This window comes from Capricornis sumatraensis, chromosome 12 (genome assembly GCF_032405125.1).
Source record: "Capricornis sumatraensis isolate serow.1 chromosome 12, serow.2, whole genome shotgun sequence".
NCBI classification, from domain to species: domain Eukaryota; kingdom Metazoa; phylum Chordata; class Mammalia; order Artiodactyla; family Bovidae; genus Capricornis; species Capricornis sumatraensis.
In genome coordinates this window covers 80,854,276-80,878,172 of record NC_091080.1, presented here as the reverse complement: position 1 = coordinate 80,878,172, position 23,897 = coordinate 80,854,276, and the positions used below count along the sequence as shown (strand labels likewise).

The following is a 23,897-nucleotide window of genomic DNA, read 5'->3' as shown; positions in this document are numbered from 1 at the left end:
ATCTAGTCAAAGCTATGGTTTTTCCAGTAATCATGTATGGATGTGAGAATTGGACTATAAATAAAGCTGAGTGCCAAAAAATTAATGCTTTTGACTGCAAGGAGATCAAACCAGTCCATCCTAAAGGAAATAAGTCCTGAATATTCATTTGAAGGACTGATGCTAAAGCTGAAGCTCCAATACTTTGGCCACCTGATGCAAAGAAGTGACCCATTGGAAAAGACCCTGATGCTGGGAAAGATGGAAGGCGGGAGGAGAAGGGGATGACAGAGGAAGGGATTTTTGGATGGCATCAATGACTCGATGGACATGTGTTTGAGTAAGCTCTGGGAGTTGGTGATAGACAGGGAGGCCTGGCATACTGCAGTCCATGGGATCACAGAGTCAGACATGACTGAGCGACTGAACTGAACTGAACTTTGTAATTTAAATGGTATCTGCATATACATAATCTCTTTCATCTTCATGATCTTTTATCCTGTGATTTTCATCATCTCCCTTTTACAGATGAGGGATTTTCCTCTCAGTGGAGGTTGAATGAGTTACCTAAAGGTGTCTTGCTGCTGAAGGCTAGAGGAGGACCATTACTTGGCGGTTTTCCACTGGTGGTTTCCTATTAATGTTTCTGTTGCTCTTTTAGTTTCATAACCTTCTTTGAGCAGCCACCGTATTGATGACCTATTCTGACAGCAATTAAGTTTTGTTAATTCTAACAAAAACAAACAAAATATGAAACTCCGACTTCTATAGCTTGAGGTCCTCTTCTCAGGCTCACCCAAGCTGAATTAGTTTATGTAGAATGATGCAGGAAGTCCATGCTGGCCCACCTCCCTTAGTGGCTCTCTCATGCGCACAGGGATCCTTTTCAGCCTGGTGATCATCTCCAGGCTTTACTCCTCTTTGGCCCAGTTTTAATCCATGCCCCTGCATGACGTGTTTGCTATGCCTCTTTGGAGAGACTGTGCTTCTTTTTCAATATGCTGCATGGATGTAGATCCCACTTCTCAGTGGGACAGTGAGTCTTTTATTATCCTCTGCGCCCTGCCCCAAAAGCCTGGCTTTGGCACTGCACTCCTGGTGTCTGACTTTCTGAAGGGCTGTCAAACCAATGGCTGATTCTTTTCAAAAACATTACGTTCAGGAACCATTAATGAAGCTAACCATGGACACGTATAAAGAAGTTCACAATATTGAAGAGTCACAGAACACATCTGCTCTTACTTGCAAGATCAGGTGTGGTGTGACCTGATATGGAGTTTTTTTTTTCTGATGACTAAAAGTTATGACCAACTTAGACAGCATATTAAAAAGCAGAGACATTATTTTGCCAACAAAGGTCCGTCTAGTCAAGGCTATGGTTTTTCCAGTGGTCATGTATGGATGTGAGAGTTGGACTGTGAAGAAAGCTGAGTGTAGAAGAATTGATGCTTTTGAAGTGTGGTGTAGGAGAAGACTCTTGAGAGTCCCTTGGACTGCAAGGAGATCCATCCAGTCCATTCTGAAGGAGATTGGTCCTGGGTGTTCTTTGGAAGGAATGATGCTGAAGCTGAAACTCCAGTATTTTGGCCACCTCATGCGAAGAGTTGACTCATTGGAAAAGACTTTGATGCTGGGAGGGATTGGGGGCAGGAGGAGAAGGGGACGACAGAGGATGAGATGGCTGGATGGCATCACCAACTCGATGGACGTGAGTTTGAGTGAACTCCAGGAGTTGGTGATGGACAGGGAGGCTTGGTGTGCTGTGATTCATGGGGTCGCAAAGTGTCGGACATGACTGAGCGACTTAACTATAATTATATAAGACTAGTTCTTTGGTAAAAAAAAGAAAAATAGCACTCAAAAAGACAAATACTATGTCACTGGTGAACCACAGAAACCTTAGGCACCTTAGGCTGAATGAAAGAAGCCAGACCCAGAGACCCCATATTATACAATCCATTTGGATGTTATGTTCTGAAAAAGCAAATTTATAGAGAAAGAAAGTAGAGTAGTGGTTGCCTGAGGGTGGAAGGGGGATAGGGAATCACTGTAAATTGCAGGAGAGATCTTAATTGGAGCATAAAAATATCTTAAAACTGATTTTTGATAGTGGTTGCATCACTCAGTAAAGTTACTAAAATCCAGTCCAATTGAATTGTGCACCTGAAATGGGTGAATTTTATGAGATGTAGAATATACCTCAGTAAAAATATACCTTGATATTTTATGATACATAAATATTTAATTTTTGTTGCTTAAAAAGATAGAGCAAAGACCAGATGTAGGAACTTCAAAGTTTTAAGAAACAGTTTGTTTATAACTAAGCTGAGACATTCTAGTTGTGGGTCAGGTGTCAGAATTTTAAAGGTGACTGAGTCTAGCTTAGAGTATAGACTCGGTTCTTAAAATACAATCATCATGAATTTGTATTTTGACAAGTTCAATGGCATCTTTTGTGATATTCTGTCTTGTGGACAAGACAGAAAACTGTGAACCAGAGCAGTTAGGAGGACACTGATTGGTTCTTGGATATCATGGTCTTCAAGGGGGGTTATCTCTCTACCCCTGTTTCTCTCTGCCTTTCTCTCTTCCCTTCCCCTGATCCTCTCTATCACCCCTTTCTTCCTCCTCCTCCTTGTCCTCCCTCTACTTTACATTTTTACACAAATAATACACAGTGTAGAGAAATAAGAGTGGGCAGAAAAAAAAATAAAGTTGCACGTAATACATTACAGACTTGTTTCAGACTTGCTCAGATGACTTTATAAATATGCCACATTCAACAGATTGATGCATTTACTGACTCCTGGGGATGTAATCCCAGACATGGATTTTCTGGGTCAGAAGGGATGCACTCTTAGAGTAGTTTACGCATATTGTTAAATTGTTCCTCCCAAATCTACCTGTGCTTACAGATGGAAGTGATGTATCCAAAACATGATCTGGCCTCTAGAATTTACTGTGGTTGTAGCTTTGTGACTGTCTATGCAGGATGAGGGGAGGTGGTGATACCACTTTACCCTAAAGTAATCAAGACTTGGGCACAAGGCATTAACTGACACTGGCTGTCTGGGTCTGGTCAAGAGACTGCAGACAATATAGGGCCATGCCTAATGAGGGATCGTTGAGGCACCAAGGAATAGTTGCTAGAAAGAATATGATTCATTTCACTCAAGTATTTGAAAGGCTGTCATATCAAGAGAAATTAGATTCACCTTGTACGGTTATAAGGGCAGAATAAGTAAGGATGTTTTAGGAAGACAAGATTCAGTTTAATGTGAGAAATCCTCTAACACAGACCAGTCTGAAAATGGATTGGGTTCCCCCTGTTCATCTGAATCCCTCTTCCCTCTACATCCCTGGAGATCTTCCATCAGGGACCTCATGTTATTTGGATGAAGAGTTATGGCATGTATATGAAAGGAATTCATGATAAGGATTTAATATTTCATTTGGAGACTTCTGAGAAAACTTTATTACTACAAGGCTGTGAACTTGATATCACAGCTGTAGTTAAAGTGTGCTCAGTAGCTCAGTTGTGTCCTTTATATGACCCCATGGACTGTAGCCCACCAAGCTCCTCTGTCCATGGGATTTTTTCAGGCAAGAATACTGGAGTGGGTTGCTATTTACTCCTCCAGGGGATCTTCTCGAATCAGGGATTGAACCCCTGTCTCCTGCTTCTCTCTATATTGGCAGGCAGATTCTTTACCACTGAGCCCCTTAGGAAGCCCAGTTTATCCCAAAGCCAGAGGAAATATTCTGCAAACACCATATGTTCTCTTAATGTTTCTTAGAGCAAGGAAGAAACTGTTGAACTTTCTGATCTCACATTTTTTTACACTCAGCTCACTGGTGAATAAGTGCTTAGTTTTTTGATGATCTTTGATATTAGGTTTAGTTTGTGTAGTCACTATGTGGGGAGATGTTTTTTTCTCATTGTTTCTATTCTTCTTGTATTCTACACTCTTTGCCAACCCTTGGTCTCTCAGACCTTAAGGTTCACATATCTGGTGAAAGGTAAAGGGGTAGTTTTTACATACTGTTCACTTTATTTTAAAAATTTTCAGTACTGCCTTCAATACTTTCTAAGCCAAATCATACTTGTAGTGTTTCTGAATCTTGCCAATGTTAAAAAGTTGCATTTTTCAAAGAAATTACAAGTATTTAAACCACATTTTTAACATTTTGACATATATTTTATTTATTTCAAAATTGCTACTTTGAGAAGTATAAAAATGACCAGAGAGGTCACAACTTTTGTAGGAATATCTGCAAAACTGCCCATCTGATTTTAATGTTCCTGAAGCACAACTGATTAAATAATAACCCAGTTTCTTGCCCCTCTAAACCGCCTGGACAATAGCAGAAAGGGTGTCACCTGCCAGCTTGGAGGGTATGCAGACTCTCTGGCTCCCCCAGCACTCCTGAATCAGCATCTGCATTTTACCAAGTTTCTCCTGTAGCTCCTGGTGGACTTTCCCAGGGGACGTGATGCTGCAGAACCTGGGGCTCAGAGTCATCATCTTACACTGGTGGTTGAGCACCTGGTAATTTATGTGGCATCGTGACTGGGTTCTTTCACCTGCATGAGCCTGTTAAATCCTGAGATTTGCCCTCTAAAGCAGGCATTCCTAGAGGCTCAGAAAAGTTGTCACTGGGCCTGCAAAAGTGTCACTGAGAGACAGTTTCTGGAGTATGTATTTCCTAAACCTGAGAAAGGAAAATTGAGACACAGGCTGTGATAGCCTGGCTAAGGGTGAAATATTCCAGCAGCCCCAGCCCCTGGCATGGGCACACCCTGTGCTTCTGCCAGCCAGGTGCCCTGTGGAGGACAGCAGAGCCACAGTCAGGCCACAGAAACTCAGCCCTCAGCTGCTGCTCATTCACGGTCCACCTGTGGCTTGCTGTGCAGGGCTCGGGAGGAAGTCATCTCTGACAGAGGTCCGGAAGAGCAGGTCAGGTTCCCATGTCTCACCTGCAGGCTGGCTTTCTGGAGTCTCAGTTATAAAAGAAATTCAGGGGTCTAGGTAACAGGAGTTGCTACACCAAAGTCATGTGTGTGCGCGTGCGTGTGTGTAGCTTCAGTTTTTTAAAATTTGGTCATTAAAGGACTAGATATTCATTAGAAATTAGTTCTAGTCTTCCAGTCTTGCAGCCTTTAGGATATACTGTTTTTGTGGATTTTGAGAAGGGAAATAAAATCAATAATGGTAAGTGATCTTTAGTCATTACATAATATTGCCATTTTCCTGCCTACGTCCCTCTGGTCTTCTTGGATGCTTAAGCATGAGTCTATGTTTGTCACACCTGGTACACCTGTGGAAATAATGACATTACCATGATAGTAAACTCACAACATGAAGACTACAGGAATCTACAATTTCCTGAAATGTCAGTTGTTGTGAACCACTTTGTGGGAAAAAAAATTACAGAGAGATAATAATAATGTTTATTTTAAAAGTATCACATCAGATTAATTTTGATAACTAAAGCAAAATTAGTATAATGATTGGGATTAATTGAAGTATTTTGCAAGTGTTTATTTACTGACTTAGCGCTTGGAATGAGTCTTAGGATGGATCTAAAAAGGGAGAAGATTCTCAAATTGACCAACTCTTCTTGATGCTGCCAAGAAGATTCCCCCTATTCTTTTAAAAATCAGGGCTCAATTTCAACATCCCACCCACTGCTATTTGGTAGAATTTTATCTCTGTTTAGATATCATCCTATTTTCTCTTTCTTTACCACTGAAATCAGCTTATTTCATATGACTCTATAATAAATGCATATAGTTTAAAAATATTGTTTTGGTTTGTTCATGAATTGTTTCTCTTAAAGGGCTTATCTGGGGAAGTAATTTCTTGTGTCCTGTTCTTGCAGGAAGAATTTTGAATCGTTTCTCTAAAGACATTGGCGATATGGATGACTTGCTGCCCCTGACATTTCTTGATTTCATCCAGGTAATGTAACAGTCCTGTCACAGTTCTCACAGGAAGAGCACAGAGTCTGTTTCTTAAGGTCTTTTCACAGGGGCTGAGGGTGATCCTTTCAGCCTGACAGTGTGTCCTGTTATCTTAAGTGAAAGGTCATGTTTGTGAGAGAAAGGTGCAGTTGTGATTGGGAGGCTGAGTTAACATGAGGAACACCTGGGGCAGAAGTGTCTACACAGTCACGTCAAGGTTGGTCTGAAGCAGCGACATGCTGGGTAAGTGGTTCTCCCTCTGCCTTCCAGGTGTCTGGCATGGATTCTCTTTACTGTGAGGGCATTTAATAACAGAATCACCTCGCATGGAAAGATAGCCTAGATGAACTAAATTATGTGTCTTATGACCATAGAAAAGAGAAAGTGTTGATTGCTCAGTCATTTCTGACTCTTTGTGACCTGATGAACAGGAGCCACCAGTCTCTTCTGTCTATGGAATTCTTCAGGCAAGAATACTAGAGTGGGTTCAGTTCAGTTCAGTTCCGTCACTCAGTCATGTCTGACTCTTTGCAACCCCATGGACTGCAGCAAGCCAGGCCTCCCTGTCCATCACCAACTCCCAGAGCTTGCTCAAGCTCATGTCTGTAGAGTCGGTGATGCCATCCAACCATCTCACCTGCTGTCATTCCCTTTTCCTCCTGCCTTCAATCTTTCCCAGCATCAGGGTCTTTTCCAATGAGTTAGTTCTTTGCATCAGTTAGCCAAAGTATTGGAGCTTCAACTTCAGCATCAGTCCTTCCAATGTATATTTAAGACTGTTTTCCTTCAGGATTGACTGGTTTGATCTGCTTGCAGTCCAAGGGACTCTCAAAAGTCTTCTCCAACACCATAGTTCAAAAGCATCAGTTCTTCGGTGCTCAGCTTTCTTTTACCCATGCCCTTCTCCAGGGGTTCTTCTTGTGAGCCCTTAGGGAAACCCATTACCACAGAAGACAAGTATTTGTTGTACCATTTTTTTTTGATAAGACCAGGTGTGGTTACTTACAAAGAAAAGAGTAATAAATGATAAGTTGAAAAGTAATAGCTGAACAAGGAAAATAAAGAGCAGTTATTGAGGATACAAAGCCTTTAAGCCAATAATTCAAGTAAGGGATCAAAGTCATCTCAGAAAATGTCTTTTTTGTTTATGTAAGAATTTCTTTTTAAGTGGCAATTGCTCTGTTGTAAGGTGTCTTTAAAACAAAAAGATAGAAATACCATAGACATACCTTCTATACAGCCTTTGTTTTATCTGTGAACTTGAGATTCTAAAGAACGGTGTTGGGTCCTCTCAGCTCTCATCTCCTCATTTAGAATGCTCATTTGGAATGCTTTTTTGTTGTGGTTTAGTTCTTTATGCTTTTTAGTGATTCAAGCTGTGGCAACTTTCCACGTGTTCATTTTGGAAGTGAAATGCATTTATCAAAGGCTACACACAGAAATGCAGCAATGAATTTCTGTGCAGTGCAACCTATGGGCAAAGGCTTCCACTCTTCCCAGTGAGAAGTAAGCTGAGTCTCAGAGGCAGAGTACTCTTACTGCAAAGATATATCTTTTTAGTTTTTCTTTTCTGCAAACATTTTATAAAGGTGTCCTGTTGGGTTCAGCTATGTTGCTTATACTCAGAAGCAGTCTTTCAGTAAAGAGGTGTCACATTTTGACAGTGATTGGTAATTACTTTGAAAAGATTTTGTGAAAGTTCTGTTCCTTAGCTACAACAAGCTAGGCCAAGGTTGGTTTTCTAAAGCTGGCTGGCCTGCTGTGTGCTTAGCACATGGTTCATTAGCCCTTATAATCAGAATCAATTGCATGTTTTTGTATGATGTAGGACAGGGATAGATACTGCCGATTTCAGGATAAAACAGCCTCAGTAATGAGGAGAGAAAACTTCAGTTTTATTGATTTCGAATCCCAGCTCCTTTGTACTTCCATTGATATCAATATACCAGTTAATGGTGCATGAAATAGAAAATGTCAAATCGATCTTATCTTTGGAATATCTTATTGAATAATCTTGTTTGGTTTAGTTAATTAAAAGGTCTACCACTTTTTTCACTCAGTTCAGTTCAGTTTAGTCGCTCAGTCATGTCCGACTCTTTGTGACCCCATGAATCGCAGCACGCCAGGCCTCCCTGTCCATCACTATCTCCCGGAGTTCACTCAGACTCATGTCCATCGAGTCAGTGATGCCGTCCAGCCTTCTCATCCTCTGTCGTCCCCTTCTCCTCCTGCCGCCAATCCCTCACAGCATCAGAGTCTTTTCCAGTGAATCAGTTCTTCACATGAGGTGGCCAAAATACTGGAGTTTCAGCTTTAGCATCATTCTAAAGAAATCCCAGGGCTGATCTCCTTCAGAATGGACTGGTTGGATCTCCTTGCAGTCCAAGGGACTCTCAAGAGTCTTCTCCAACACCACAGTTCCAAAGCATCAATTCTTTGGCGCTCAGCCTTCTTCACAGTCCAAATCTCACATCCATATATGACCACAGGAAAAACCATAGCCTTAACTAGACGGACCTTAGTCGGCAAAGTAATGTCTCTGCTTTTGAATATGCTATCTAGGTTGGTCATAACTTTTCTTCCAAGGAGTAAGTGTCTTTTAATTTCATGGCTGCAGTTACCATCTGCAGTGATTTTGGAGTCCCAAAAAATAAAGTCTGACACTGTTTCCACTGTTTCCCCATCTATTTCCCATGAAGTGATGGGACCGGATGCCATGATCTTTGTTTTCTGAATGTTGAGCTTTAAGCCAACTTTTTCACTCTCCACTTTCACTTTCATCAAGAGGCTTTTGAGCTCCTCTTCACTTTCTGTCATAAGGGTGGTGTCATCTTAGTCTCCCATAGATGCTCAAGAGTGTCATAACAGTAAGTCTTTACCAAGAAGAAGCAGAGCGTGAAACAGAGAATATGGAATAAGAAAATAAACTTCTCCAAAAATGTTGACTTGCTGTCATATTCCTAAGGTGATCAATCTTTGGAAGGCCTAGAGCTGAGAAGAAAATACAGAGAGGACAAAAACTGTAGTAGGCATGAGGTTTATTGGTCATAGTATTTTTGAAAGTACAAACAAAATAGACCTCAGATTCAATTCTGTTTGTGGCCAGAGAAAAGCAACAGTCACTTTAATACATGTGACATCATCACTACATCTAGAAAAAAATACCACCACTCAGATATATCCTTGGATATACTAGGCTGTTCTAGTGGTGAGCATGAATGGCCTCTAAGGGTCCAAATTCATGGGATTCTTAAGCCCTTTGGGCCTTAAATCTATTAATACACCATCTTTCCTCTCCCGATTGATGGCACCCAGAATACACTGAAGGGTGGTAACAATGGGCTTAGAGTTTCTATTCTATTTGTCATACATAGACTGGTAAGCACTTTATATACATAATCTCATTTAATTCTCACCACCATCCTTTTAAAGTGTTGATATATCCCAGATTTTCCTAAAATTAAGAGTGGGTGTATGGTCTTACCATCTCTGTCAATTTTTTTTTATAACAAGAAACTTTATTGAATTACAAATTTAAAAATGGCTCACTTAAAAGTGGGACTATTTTAATCTTACACTCATTCTTTCAAAAATTCATGTTATTTTCCAAGTGATAAAAGGTTACTCTGTGACCTGACAAAGTGGAGGTGGGATGGCACCAGTGCGAAATTCTTACATGTGGGGTCTTCATGTGGACTTCTGGATGTTTTCTCTACTGCATCAAACTGACCTGCGGTGAGCAGTAGGGAAAGGGAGGGAGGAGGGGCATGCAAGCTGGTGCTGAAGTCTTTCCATAGAGGTTGGAGAGTGGAGATGGAGCAGGATGAGATGCGGTCCTTGTAACTGGGGATTCAAGATGTGCTACAGCCAGTGTGAGATCATTCTTCCTTATTCCCAACCAAGTAGATGGTACACACTTAACTGCAAGTTCTGTCCCATAAATGTGGGCCATGTTATAGCCCATGCACTCCTCTGTCCCTCAGCCTTACTCCTGTGTAACAGAGGCAGCAAGTCAAAATATGCTCCATCAGTCTCCATATGGAAAGACCACAGCTTAATGATCTATTTAAGCCTTAAAGTCCTCAGTCAGGACAGATTTCCAAATCAAAGTCAAGTCAGGAACTGTTCACAGGAACCACACTATTTTAAAATGCTAACATCTTCCTCCCAGTGTGTCTTCCTACAAAAGGTAAAAATGGTCCAAACTTTCCACTCTTTGCCTGTCTGGGATTTATGAAAAGCATACCAAATTACGACGGTGTTCTGCAAGACTAAAATACACTACAAAGTCAAACGGGTAAATAAACAACAAACCAAACTGATTTCAACAAAGTCAAGTCATATTTCCAAGAGCTAAAATCTATTAAGAACAAGTAATACACATGTACAAGAAATTACAAGAAATGAGGATCACAGTTAGTTACAAATGCAAAATAACATCTAATTATCCCAGACTTGTGAACAGAATGATTAAAATCAGTTTCATATGCTAGTTCAAATATTATATACAATTTAGATAAGCTGGTCAAGTATTACTTGAATACACACCATGTCTGATAAACTTATAATTACACTGCCTCTTATCCTTTTTTAATATTTGCAGGTACATGCCAATATAGGAAAAAAAATGTAATTTCCACTTGTGTGTTAACTGAGAAGAGTAACATTCTACTGCGTATGTTTTATATTGTAAAAAAGTTGTTACATTTTCTTTTAAGAAGAAAAAAGGTAAAAATTAACTGCCAAAAGTTTATAAAAATGAAAAAAAAAAAGTTTTGAAACAGATACCATTATGCGGTCTCCCTACTGACCTGAAACTACAGAAGGCGTTTAAGGAAGGGACACTATGTCAAAACCAGAGACTAACCCAAGGGAGGCAAGTTACTTTAAAAATCTGATTTGCAGGAAAACTAGCTAGTTGACGTAGTCTTTAAAGCTAATTACAAAATACATCTTCTTAATGGTCCAGATGTTTTGCCAACGCTTCCAACTCAACAGAACTTCCACCGGTTTCCACACTCGTTGCAGACGACAAACGTTGTCATGGGTTCATCAGCACTCCGTGTTTGTACCTGGGTGTAAGTGCAGTTCTTCTTTTTACATTTGCCGCACGTGAACAAGTCCGTCTGGGTCCCGCCCGTTTTGGCCATCTGGTCTCTCTGATGGCTTCTTTGGTCAAGTTTTTCCACGTCTCTTTGAGCTCATCACTAGCCATCTCCTCTGCTGTCATTCTAGCAAACAAGTCAGAAGGAATGTTCCCACACAGCACGTTTTTCCTTAAATTTGGATTTTTGGCATCCTTAAGATTTGATATCCTACTTCGTACTCTATTTTTGTATTTCATGTCTGTATTCCTTATTTCTTGATAGATAGCTTCCTCAATCTGAGATCCCAATTCTTCCTCGTCAGCTCCAATGGCAATGTAGTCATCTCCTGTTTGGAGAGCAGCAGCCAGCATCTCCCTGCACTTAACCGCACAGAATCAGAAGTGCTTGGCGCCCGAGGGAAAGATGAGACGTACGTGTCCCGGGCATTGGTTTCATCATTTCTGCTGCTTATGTTGCCAATGGAGCTGCTTTCCTCTCTTGCTTCAGGGCTATTCTGTGACATAACTGCAGTATCTTTTCTTCAGAGTCTTTATCTATTGATGGTCCATCTAATAACTTTTTCCAGGATTTGATGAGGGGCTTTGCTAAAGATGTAACTTCATCTGTGCTCTGCTTGCAAATAGCATTCACTGACATTCCAATTCTTGTGGACTGTTACAGTTCCAGGGTCATGGGAATATTCTTAAGCTCCTTCAGTAAATCCAGTGCTCCAGCCGCGTTCTTCTTCTGCACCATCTTGTCCATCTTCTTGGCAATGGGAATCACCTCGTCCTCCATGGCCGCCCAGGCATCTACGAGGTGCCTCAGCAGGCCGTGCCCAGGCGCTTCCTCACCGACCGAGCCCGCCCATCTCTGTCAATTTTTGAGAGAATGAGCCCTAAACCCTGTCTCAGACACCTCAATATTTGGCTAATGGGGATTTCTGCTCTAGGTGTAGGTTGTCATTCTCTGCAAACTAAAGAATTATTCTGACTGATGAAAATCACCATGTACTCTCAGTGAATTTATCTTAGAATTTTTGCACTTAATCATATGGAATCATAGACTTTGGCTAGAATTCTCAACTGGTATGGTCCAAATAGGTTATAAACATATTAAATAATGATTCCCCTTATTTCTTGGGGCATCAGGACTAGGGTCACTTGCTTCTGGGTCAACATGTTTCTTGTGTACACATCATTGTCTCTGTGCCATAGTGAGACAGATGTGCAGAAGCATTGGCCATGGTGAGGTGGGCCATCAGATGGGCCTGAAATCCAATCAGATGGGGAGAATTGTGTGTGTAGCTTGGATTAGGCTCCTTGGAATTCCCAGGAATGTGGAAGGAAGAAATAAAATGGGCTTCAAGGAAGGGATATTTATTGTACCCAAGAAATCTTCTGTTTCCTTCTTCAAGAGTGTTGACATTTTGCTTAGATACTATTCTCGCCTTCTACCAACTTCTGTAAAGATTTTGAGAGAGCTGGCAATAAATAAAAGAAGCACAAATGTGTATGTTTGTGTGTATATATATATATGTGTGTGTATATATATATATATACACACAATGTGTATATGTGTATATATATACACACATATGTGTGTGTATATATGTGTATATATATACACATTGTACATGTGTATATATATATACACACAGAAATATAGATGTAAACCCATATATTGTATGCATATGTTTGAATAATATAATATTCAATCCTCTGTGAGATTGGATATAGTATGATCTGCAAGTAGAAAAAAAAAATCTTAGAGAAAGTCTATTTGAATTGCTACAGAACTTAGAGGCATGAAATCTGAAGGATTTAACCTAAGCTAGGGAGCTTTTGAGAACAAGTTACCAGTCTATAATGGGTATTCAAGGAAAGAGCATTGGCACAGCTCCCTTTATTTTGATCTTACCTCTGCTTCACAGGTTATCTGCCAGGCTGGGTTAGTCATTAAAGGCTTTAAATTATATAGAAAAACAGATTACTGAAACTGGTGAATATTGTCCAATCAAATAATGTGAATCTGCTAAAAAACTGTAATTTGGGTTTTTTTCCTAATTGAAATTTCAGCAGATTTTTTCCCTGACAACCACTGATAACACCCCGATTGACTTTACTTAACCTCAGATGTGGAAGGAGCTGGAAGGACCCCTCTCCATGAATATGAAAGTTGTAGAAGGGTCAAATACACAGTTAAACCAGTGATTGTTAAGAAATTATTCATCTGTAGGTCTAATAGAAGAGAGAACAGACAGCCCTGTATTTCCCCATTTATGATTAGAATAGAGGAAAACAGCAGAATGGGAAAGACAAGAGATCTCCTCAAGAAATTTAGAGCCACCAAGGGAACATTTCATGCAAAAATGGGCTCGATAAAGGACAGAAATGGTATGGACCTAACAGAAGCAGAAGATATTAAGAAGAGGTGGCGAGAATACACAGAAGAACTATACAAAAAAGATCTTCACGATCAAGATAATCACAATGGTGTGATCACTCACCTAGAGCCAGACATCTTGGAATGTGAAGTCAAGTGGGCCTTAGAAAGTATCACTACGAACAAAGCTAGTGGAGGTGATGGAATTCCAGTCAAGCTATTTCAAATTCTGAAGGATGATGCTGTGAAAGTGCTACACTCAATATGCCAGGAAATTTGGAAAACCTAGTGGCCACAAGACTGGAAAAGGTCAGTTTTCATTCCAGTTCCAAAGAGAGGCAATGTCAAAGAATGCTCAAACTACCACACAATTGCACTCATCTCACATGGTAGTAAAGTAATGCTCAAAATTCTCCAAGCCAGGCTTCAGCTACGTGAACTGTGAACTTCCTGATGTTCAAGCTGGTTTTAGAAAAGGCAGAGGAACCAGAGATCAAATTGCCAACATCCACTGGATCATCAAAAAAGCAAGAGAGTTCCAGAAAAACATCTATTTCTGCTTTATTGACTATGCCAAAGCCTTTTACTGTGTGGATCACAATAAACTGTGGAAAATTCTGGAAGAGATGGGAATACCAGACCACCTGACCTGCCTCTTGAGAAACCTATATGCAGGTCAGGAAGCAATAGTTAGAACTGGACATGGAACAACAGACTGGTTCCAAATAGGAAAAGGAGTATGTCAAGGCTGTATATTGTCACCCTGCTTATTTAACTTGTATGCAGAGTACATCATGAGAAACGCTGGGCTGGATGAAGCACAAGCGGGAATCAAGATTGCCGGGAGAAATATCAATAACCTCAGATATGCAGATGACACCACCCTTATGGCAGAAAGTGAAGAGGAACTAAAAAGCCTCTTAATGAAAGTGAAAGTGGAGAGTGAAAAATTTGACTTAAAGCTCAACGTTCAGAAAACGAAGATCATGGCATCTGGTCCCATCACTTCATGGGAAATAGATGGGGAAACAGTGGAAACAGTGTCAGACTTTATTATTTTGGGCTCCAAAATCACTGCAGATGGTGACTGCAGCCATGAAATTAAAAGACGCTTACTCCTTGGAAATTTATGACCAACCTAGAGGCACATTCAAAAGCAGAGACATTACTTTGCCAACAAAGGTCCATCTAGTCAAGGCTATGGTTTTTCCTGTGGTCATCTATGGATGTGAGAGTTGGACTGTGAAGAAAGCTGAGTGCCGAAGAATTGATGCTTTTGAACTGTGGTGTTGGAGAAGACTCTTGAGAGTCCCTCGGACTGCAAGGAGATCCAACCAGTCCATTCTGAAGGAGATCAGCCCTGGGAATTCTTTGGACGAATGATGCTGAAGCTGAAACTCCAGTACTTTGGCCACCTCATGCGAAGAGTTGACTCATTGGAAAAGACTCTGATGCTGGGAGGGATTGGGGGCAGGAGGAGAAGGGGACGACAGAGGATGAGATGGCTGGAAGGCATCCCTGACTCGATGGACATGAGTCTGAGTGAACTCTGGGAGATGGTGATGGACAGGGAGGTCTGGCGTGCTGCGATTCATGGGGTCGCAAAGAGTCGGACATGACTGAGTGACTGAACTGAACTGACTGATGATTAGAATTTATTCTTTAAGAATTCCATCCTCTTCACTTTTTTTGATATTGATACCATGACACAGATGAGAGAAACAGGAAAAACACATGGGTCTCCATATAGTGCAGTTTGGTTCACAAGGGTTCTTGGCCACAGAGTCACAATTCTGGACATTTCCTCCTCTTTCCAGGCTCCTCTTCCTTCAGTGGTGGCTCTGGAATTCCATGAGTACAAACCATTCCTGGCCTTCTCCATGACCTGCAATACTTTGGGAAAACTTAGGATACCACTTGCCCTCCCAACTTCATGTCCTATCTAAATAGAAATGATAGTACTTACGTTGCTCATTCACAAGGTAGTTGTGAGGATCCTCTGAGAAAGCTGATCAGGAAGAGCTGTAAAATGATAAACCCCAAATCTCTGTGATACAGGCATTACCCACCAACCCATCCCTTAGAGATGCACCAGGGCCAGCGACCCTGGGTGACAAGGTGAGGAGGCCCTGGGCTGGTGAGCATGGGATTCAGGTGCTGGTGCTGAGAGCAATCAGAACAACCAGTGTTAACTCAGACAAGCATCTCAACCTTCTTATTCCAGCTCCTTTTTGGTCAAAATTTCCATCAACTGTGATTCTGACAGAATGTGGTCCACTGGAGAAGGGAATGGCAAACCACTTCAGTATTCTTGCCTTGAGAACCCCATGAAAAGTATGAAAAGGCAAAAAGATAGGACACTAAAAGATGAACTCCCCAGGTTGGTAGGTGCCCAATATGCTACTAGAGATCAGTGGAGAAATAACTCCATAAAGAATGAAGGGATGGAGCCACAGGAAAAACAACACCCAGTTGGGGATGGGACTGGTGAAAGAAGCAAGGTTCAATGCTGTAAAGAGCAATATTGCAGAGGAACCTCGAATGTTATGTCCATGAATCAAGTAAATCAGAAGTGGTCAAACAGGATATGAAAAGAGTGCACATATACATTCTAGGAATCAGGGAACTAAGATGGACTGGAATGGGTGAATTTAACTCAGATGACCATTAGATCTACTAATGTGGGCAGGAATCCCTTAGAAGAAATGGAGTAGCCATCATAGTCAACAAAAGAGTCAAAAATGCAGTACTTGGGTGAAGTCTCAAAAATGACAGAATGATCTCTGTTCATTTCCAAGGCAAACTATTCAATAATCCAAGTAATCCAAGTCTATGCCCTGACCAGTAATGCTGAAGAAGCTGAAGTTGAAGAGTTCTATGAAGACCTACAAGACTTACTAGAACTAACACCCTAAAAAGATGTCCTTTTCATTATAGGGGACTGGAATGCAAAAGTAGAAAGTCAAGAAACACCTGGAGTAACAGGTATATTTGGCCTTAGAGTACAGAATGAAGCAGGGCAAAGGCTAATAGAGTTCTGCCAAGTGCGTTGCTATTAACACACTGGTCATAGCAAATATCCTCTTCCAATAAAACAAGACTACACATGGACATCACCAGACGGTTGACACAGAAATCAGATTGATTATATTCTTTGCAGGCAAAGATGGAGAAGCTCTATACAGTCAGCAAAAACAAGACTGGCAGCTGACTGTGGCTCAGATCATGAATTGCCAAATTCAGACTGAAATTGAAGAAAGTGGAGATAACCACTAGACCATTTAGGTATGACTTAAATCAAATCCCTTATGATTATACCATGGTAGTGAGAAATAGATTTAAGGGACTAGATCTGATAGACAGAGTACCTGATGAACTATGGATGGAGGTTCGTGACATTGTACAGGAACAGGGATCAAGACCATCTCCAAGAAAAACAAATGCAAAAAATAAAAATGGCTATCTGAGGAGACCTTACAAATAGCTGTGAAAAGAAGGGAAGTGAAAAGTAAAGAAGAGAAAGAAAGATATACCCATTTGATTGTGGAGTTCCAAAGAATAGCAAGGAGAGATAAGAAAGCTTTCCTCAGTGATGAATGCAAAGAAATAGAGGGAATAAATAGAATGTGAAAGACTAGAGATCTCTTCAACAAAATTAGAGATACCAAGGGAACATTTCATGCAAAAATGGGCTCAATAAAGGACAGAAATGGTAGTGACTTAACAGAAGCAGAAGATATTAAGAAGAGGTGGGAAGAATACACAGAACTGTACAAAAAAGATCTTCATGACCCAGATAATCACGATGGTGTGATCACTCAGCTAGAGCCAGACATCCTGGAATGTGAAGTCAAGTGTGCCTTAGAAAGCATCACTACAAACAAAGCTAGTGGAGGTGATGGAATTCCAGTCGAGCTATTTCAAATCCTGAAAGATGATGCTGTGAAAGTGCTACACTCAATATGCCAGCAAATTTGGAAAACTCAGCAGTGGCCACAGGACTGGACAGGGTCAGTTTTCATTCTAATCCCAAAGAGAGGCAATGCCAAAGAATGTTCAAACTACCACACAATTGCACTCATCTCACATGCTAGTAAAGTAATGCTCAAAATTTCCAAGCCAGGCTTCAACAGTAAATGAACCATAAACTTCCAGATGTTCAAGCTGGTTTTAGAAAAGGCAGAGGAACCAGAGATCAAATTGCCAACATCTTTTGGATCATCAAAAAAGAGTTCCAGAAAAACATCTACTTCTTTATTGACTATGCCAAAGACTTTAACTGTATGGATCACAACAAAGTGTGGAAAATTCTTCAAGAGATGGGAATACCAGACCACCTGACCTGTCTCCTGAGAAATCTGTATGCAGGTCAAAATGCAACATTTAGGACTGGGCATGGAACAACCTGACTGGTTCCAAATCGGGAAAGGAGTATGTCAAGGCTGTACATTGTTATCCTGCTTATTTAACTTATATGCAGAGTACATAATGCGAAATGCTAGACTGCGTGAAGCACAAGCTGGAATCAAGATTTCCAGGAGAAATATCAAGAAGCTCAGATATATAGATGACACCACCCTCATGGCAGAAAGCAAAGAAGAACTAAAGAGCTTCTTGATGACATTGAAAAAGAAGAGTGAAAACCTTGGCTTAAAGCACAACATTCAGAAAACTAAGATCATGGCATCAAGTCCCATCACTTCATGGCCGGTAGATGGGGAAACAATGGAAACAGTGACAGGCTTTATTTTCTTGGGCTCCAAAGTCACTGCAGATCATGACTGTGGCTATGAAATTAAAAGATGCTTGCTCCTTGGAAGAAAAGCTATGACCCACCTAGACAGCATATTAAAAAGCAGAGACATGTCTATTTAGTTCTTTGGCCCATGTTTTGATTGGGTCATTTATTTTTCTGGAATTGAGCTGCAGGAGCTGCTTGTATATTTCTGAGATTAGTTGTTTGTCAGTTGCTTCATTTGCTATTATTTTCTCCCATTCTGAAGGCTGTCTTTTCACCTTGCTTATAGTTACCTTTGTTGTGCAGAAGCTTTTAAGTTTAATTAGGTCCCATTTGTTTATTTTTGCTTTTATTTCCAATATTCTGGGAGGGGTCATAGAGGATTCTGGTGTGATTTATATTGGAGAGTGTTTTGCCTATGTTCTCCTCTAGGAGTTTTATAGTTTCTGGTCTTACGTTTAGACATACAGATGGCTAACAAACACATGTAAAGATGCTCAACATCACTCATTATCAGAGAAATGCAAATCAAAATCACAATGAGGTACCATTTCACACCAGTCAGAATGGCTGCTATCCAAAGGTCTACAAGCAATAAATGCTGAAGAGGGTGCAGAGAAAAGGGAACCCTTTTACACTGTTGGTTGGAAGGGAAACTAGCACAGCCACTATGGAGAACAGTGTGGAAATTCCTTAAAAAGCTGGAAATAGAACTGCCTTATGACCCAGCAATCCCAGTGCTGTGCATACACACTGAAGAAACCAGAATTGAAAGAGACACGTGTACCCCAATGTTCATCACAGCACTGTTTACATTAGCCAGGACCTGGAAGCAACCTAGATGTACATCAGCAGATGAATGGATAAGAAAGCTATGGAACTTATACACAATGGAGTATTACTCAGCCATTAAAAATACATTTGAATCAGTTCTAATGAAGTGGATGAAACTGGAACCTATTATACAGAGTGAAGCAAGCCAGAAAGAAAAACACCAATACAATATACTAATGCATATATGTGGAATTTAGAAAGATGGTAACGATAACCCTGTATGCGAGACAGCAAAAGAGACACAGATGTACAGAACAGTCTTTTGGACTCTGTGGGAGAGGGCAAGGGTGGGATGATTTGGGAGAATGGCTTTGAAAGATGTATAATATCATATATGAAATGAATATCCAGTCCAGGTTTTATGCATGATACTGGATTCTTGGGGCTGGTGCACTGAGATGACCCAGAGGGATAGTACAGGGAGGGAGGAGGGAGGGAGGTTCAGGATGGGGAACACGTGTATACCTGTGGTGGATTCATGTTGATGTATGGCGAAACCAATACGATATTGTAAAGTAATTAACCTCCAATTAAAAGAAGAAAGCAGAGACATTACTTTGCTCACCAAGGTTTTTCTAGTCAACAACAAAACTATTGTTTTTCCAATAGTCATATATGGATGTGAGAGTTGGACTCTAAAGAAAGCTGAGCTTAGAGAATACTCTTCAGAGTCCTTTGGACTGCAAGGAGAGCAAACCAGTCAATCCTAAACGAAATCAATCCTGAATATGCATTGGAAGGACTGATTCTAAAGCTCCAATACTTTGGCTGCCTGATGCAAAGAACTGATTCATTGGAAAAAGTCCCTGATGCTGGGAAAGGTTGAAGGCAAGAGGAGAAGGGGATCATAGGGGATGAGATGGCTGGATGGCATCACCGATTCGATGGACATGAGTTTGAGCAAGCTCCAAGAGTTGGTGATGGACAGGGAAGCCTGGCATGCTGTAGTCCATGGGGTCACAAAGAGTCAGACATGACTGAGTGACTGAACTGAACTGAATTTAATACTTAGACTATGGATATAAAGATGGCTGTATGTTGGCAGTTTAAATGTGTCATAATGGCTCATGACACGGGCTTCCCAGCTCTGTGACTTAGTCTCCATCAAGTTGCTTCTCCTCACCCTCTGCCTCACTCCTCCATTTCTAAAATTAGATAATACTGTTACTAGATATTTTACACTGAATTTGTAATTAACCACTTCTTTATCCCTGAATGCATAGCTAAGGCATCTGGATTCCTCATCTGTGATACCTGTTCACTCATCTCTTTAGTAACACCTGCTGACTTCTGATTGGAGAAGGCAATGGCAACCCACTCCAGTACTCTTGCCCGGAAAATCCCATGGGTGGAGGAGCCTGGTAGGCTGCAGTCCATGGGGTCGATACGAGTTGAACACGACTGAGTGACTTCACGTTCACTTTTCACTTTCATGCATTGGAGAAGGCAATGGCAACCCACTCCAGTGTTCTTGCCTGGAGAATCCCAAGGACAGAGGAGCCTGGTGGTCTGCCGTCTATGGGGTCACACAGAGTCGGACACAACTGAAGCGACTTAGCAGCAGTAGCAGCAGCAGCTGACTCCTGATAGTTTGGAAGTGAACTCCTACTCTCTGAACCTCAAATATTCTCATCTGTTAAAACTAGTCATGCCTGCCTCAAAGGATTACTGAGTGTATCACAAGAGCTGATACCTAGAAAGTTCTTATCAAAGTGTTGGCACATGCAACAAATATCATGAGGGCCACCTATAATTTTATTTATTTGGAAGGGAAAGCATTCCCTGCTGTTCCAACAAGTTTTTCAAGGAAAGGAGTTTAATCCTAACAGAGCAAATCATTAAAGTTTATCTTTGAAAAGTATCATTGACATGAAGACCTCTGTATTTTTGCTATTTCAGACATCTCTACTTGTGATTGGTGTGGTGGGTGTGATGGTGGCTGCAATTCCTTGGATTGGTATACCTGCAATTCCCCTTGGCATCCTTTTCGTTATTCTTCAGCGATATTTCTTAGAGACGTCACAAGATGTGAAACGCCTGGAATGTACAAGTGAGTACGTGGGCTCTCAGTTTGGGATGACAGTGCATGCTGGCTTCTATTTGTACTGCAATTAACCAGACCCCTGAAGTTCTGCAGACTCTGTCTTGTGAAATTTCTCACTGTATTAACATTAGGTGATTGAATGTTCTGCTGCTTTGAATCAGTGTGGCCCCTTTGAATCCTTAAAGCAAATGGAGGTGATTGTGGGTCAGCTGCAGTTTGCATTTTAGCACAAAGAGGATGGATGTGAGCACCACAAGGACACAGACCGTTTCTGTCTTGTTCATGACTTACTTCCTAAAGCTGAGTATCCACTCTATTAATACCATTCTTAAAAGTATTTCATCATGTTGGAACCAATGTAGAAGGAATTAATTAGAAGAACTAACATAGAGAATTTTTCTTCTTCTGAAGTTATCAGACATGACAATGAAAGGAAAAGATTAGGAAAAGGAAAGGAGACCTCAGGAAATATGTGTCAGAAGTGATATATTTGAAAAATACAATGTTTTACACGTTCGAATAAGTTGAAATTGTTAAATGTATTGAAAAGATGTGTGTTAATCATCAGTTATGTCGAGTTTTTGTGACCCCATGGACTGTAGCCCACTAGGCTCCTCTGTCCATGGATTCTCCAGGCAAGGATACTGGAGTGGGTAGCCGTTCCCTTCTCCAGAGGATCTTCCTGACCCAGGTGTTGAACCCAGGTCTCCTGCATTGCTGGTGGATTCTTTAATGTCTGAGCCATCAGGGAAGCCCTGTTGAAAAGATAAGCCCTGTTATTTTCAGGTTTGTTCTTTATCATTATCAGTATTTGGGGTGATACCACACTGTTTGTGTACCCCTTTCTCAAAACTATTTATATAAATGATGCTGAAAATAATCCCCTGTGAGGACACAGGATAGGGATCTGTTCAGTATGCATTTAGTTGATTACTCCATACATCTTCCTAGTTTTAGAATAATGGGGAACAAGGACTTCCCTGGAAGTCCTGTGGTTAAGACTCTGTGCTTCCACTGTGGGAGCCACCACTTCAGTCCCTGGTTGCGGAACTAGATCCTGCAAGGTCTTGGGTTTGGCTGCAAGGTGCAGCCAAAAAAACAAAATAATGGGGAACACATTTTATGATTAATTATTCTATTCTACAGGTAACCACAGATGATGAAAGAACCAAATTTATGTTATTCTTAATGCATACATTTCATTAATATTAAAAATAAGGAAAATACATTGTTACATATTTTTTAAGTTATGAAAACAATAGCTAAAAAGTAAGGAGGGAATATGTTTGTAGCAGAGACCTCAAACCTGAATAATTATTGCAAATTAATACCAACTTTACTTTCTAGAAACCAAGCCAAGAACAGAAGCATATTGAATCCTATGGTTCTCTGTACCTACTAAATGGAAAAAGTCTCAGTTCATTCATTCAAAGGAGGTTTTTTTTTTTTTTTTTCCGGTGTATGTGTAGCATTTGTGTGTTTTGTTTTTAATAGTAAACACTTGAGGTACTTATCTTTTTTTGTGAAAAGGATAGTGATCATCAGTTTCATAAAATCTATAAAAGAAATGTTCATTCATCAAGAGAAGCAGGTGACCTCCCATGGGGTTTGGTCTTGTGAGGTGTTTCGATGGAGGGGGAAACAGTAGAGTCCAGGTGTGTGTGACATTCTGCTGATGACTTGCAAGGATGGTAGGACCAAGGGAGGCAGAAGAGGAAGCGATGAGCTCCATCCAATCTTCTGTGTAGTCAAGGTTTCAGATATTTTATAGTTTGAGGCCACCCATGAAAGGGAGTCATTCAACAGTTTTGTTGCAAAGCAGGTCTATGGTATGTTCAAAGAGGGTTTGTTCCATAAGAAAAATGTTTGACAGAGATTTTTGCCTGGGGCAAGGGCCATTGCCCATTCATATGAAAGTGGAGAGAAGAGTTTCTCCGGAGGCTTTTGTTGAGAAGCAGTACAGAATTTTCTCAATATTTGATCTGGAGAGTCTGAGGACTTTGGCACCATCACTGTGTAGTATTTGGATTTTTTGCACCTAGTAGGCTGCAGTAAGTTAGACAATGAATTTAATCCAGGTACTCCTCCTGCACACCCCAGATAACTTCATGTGGTGGCCAGTTGATTAGAACTGTTTATGTTTTCTCTCTAGCTGCTGGTGGTGGTAGTGTTCAGTCCCTAATTCAAGTCCAACTCTTTGAGACCTCATGGTCTGCAGCACACCAGGCTTCTCCGTCCTTCACTACCTCCCGGAGTTTGCTCAAACCCATGTCAGCTGAGTTGGTGATGCCATCCAACTATCTCATCCTCTGTCATACACTTCCCCTCCTGCCTTCAATCTTTCCCATCATCAGGATCTTTTCCAATGAGTTGGCTCTTCACATCAGGCAGTCAAAGTACTAGAGTTTAAGCTTGAGCATCAGTTTCTTCCAATGACTATTTAGGGTTGATTTCCTTTAGGATTGACTGGTTTGATCTCCTTGCAGTCCAAGGGACTCTCAAGGGTATTCTGCAACACCACAGTTCAAAAATATCAGTTCTTCCATGTTAAGATTTCTTTATGGTCCAACTCTCACATCCATATATGACTACTAGAAAAACCATCAGTTCAGTTCAGTTCAGTTCAGTTTGGTCGCTCAGTCCTGTCCAACTCTTTGCAACCCTATGGACTGTAGCACACCAGGCCTCCCTGTTCATCACCAACTCCTGGAGTTTACCCAAATTCATGTCCATTGAGTCAGGGATGCCGTCCAACCATCTCACCCTCTGTCATCCCCTTCTCCTCCCACCTTCAATCTTTCCCAGCATCAGGGTCTTTTCAGATGAGTCAGTTATTTGCATCAGGTGGCCAAAGTATTGGAGTTT

General features: G+C 40.9%; 1 protein-coding gene and 1 pseudogene across 1 annotated transcript in view; one reads left to right on the top strand and one right to left on the bottom strand.

Annotated features, from left to right (window-relative positions):
- Positions 1–23,897, top strand: part of LOC138089050 (ATP-binding cassette sub-family C member 4-like) — a 204,649-nt gene that overhangs the window by 102,344 nt on the left and 78,408 nt on the right. Inside the window, 2 exon segments of the mRNA XM_068984373.1 lie at positions 5,863–5,942; positions 20,888–21,038. Coding sequence (XP_068840474.1) covers positions 5,863–5,942; positions 20,888–21,038 — 231 coding nt within the window.
- Positions 10,928–11,829, bottom strand: LOC138089203 (transcription elongation factor A protein 1-like; annotated as a pseudogene).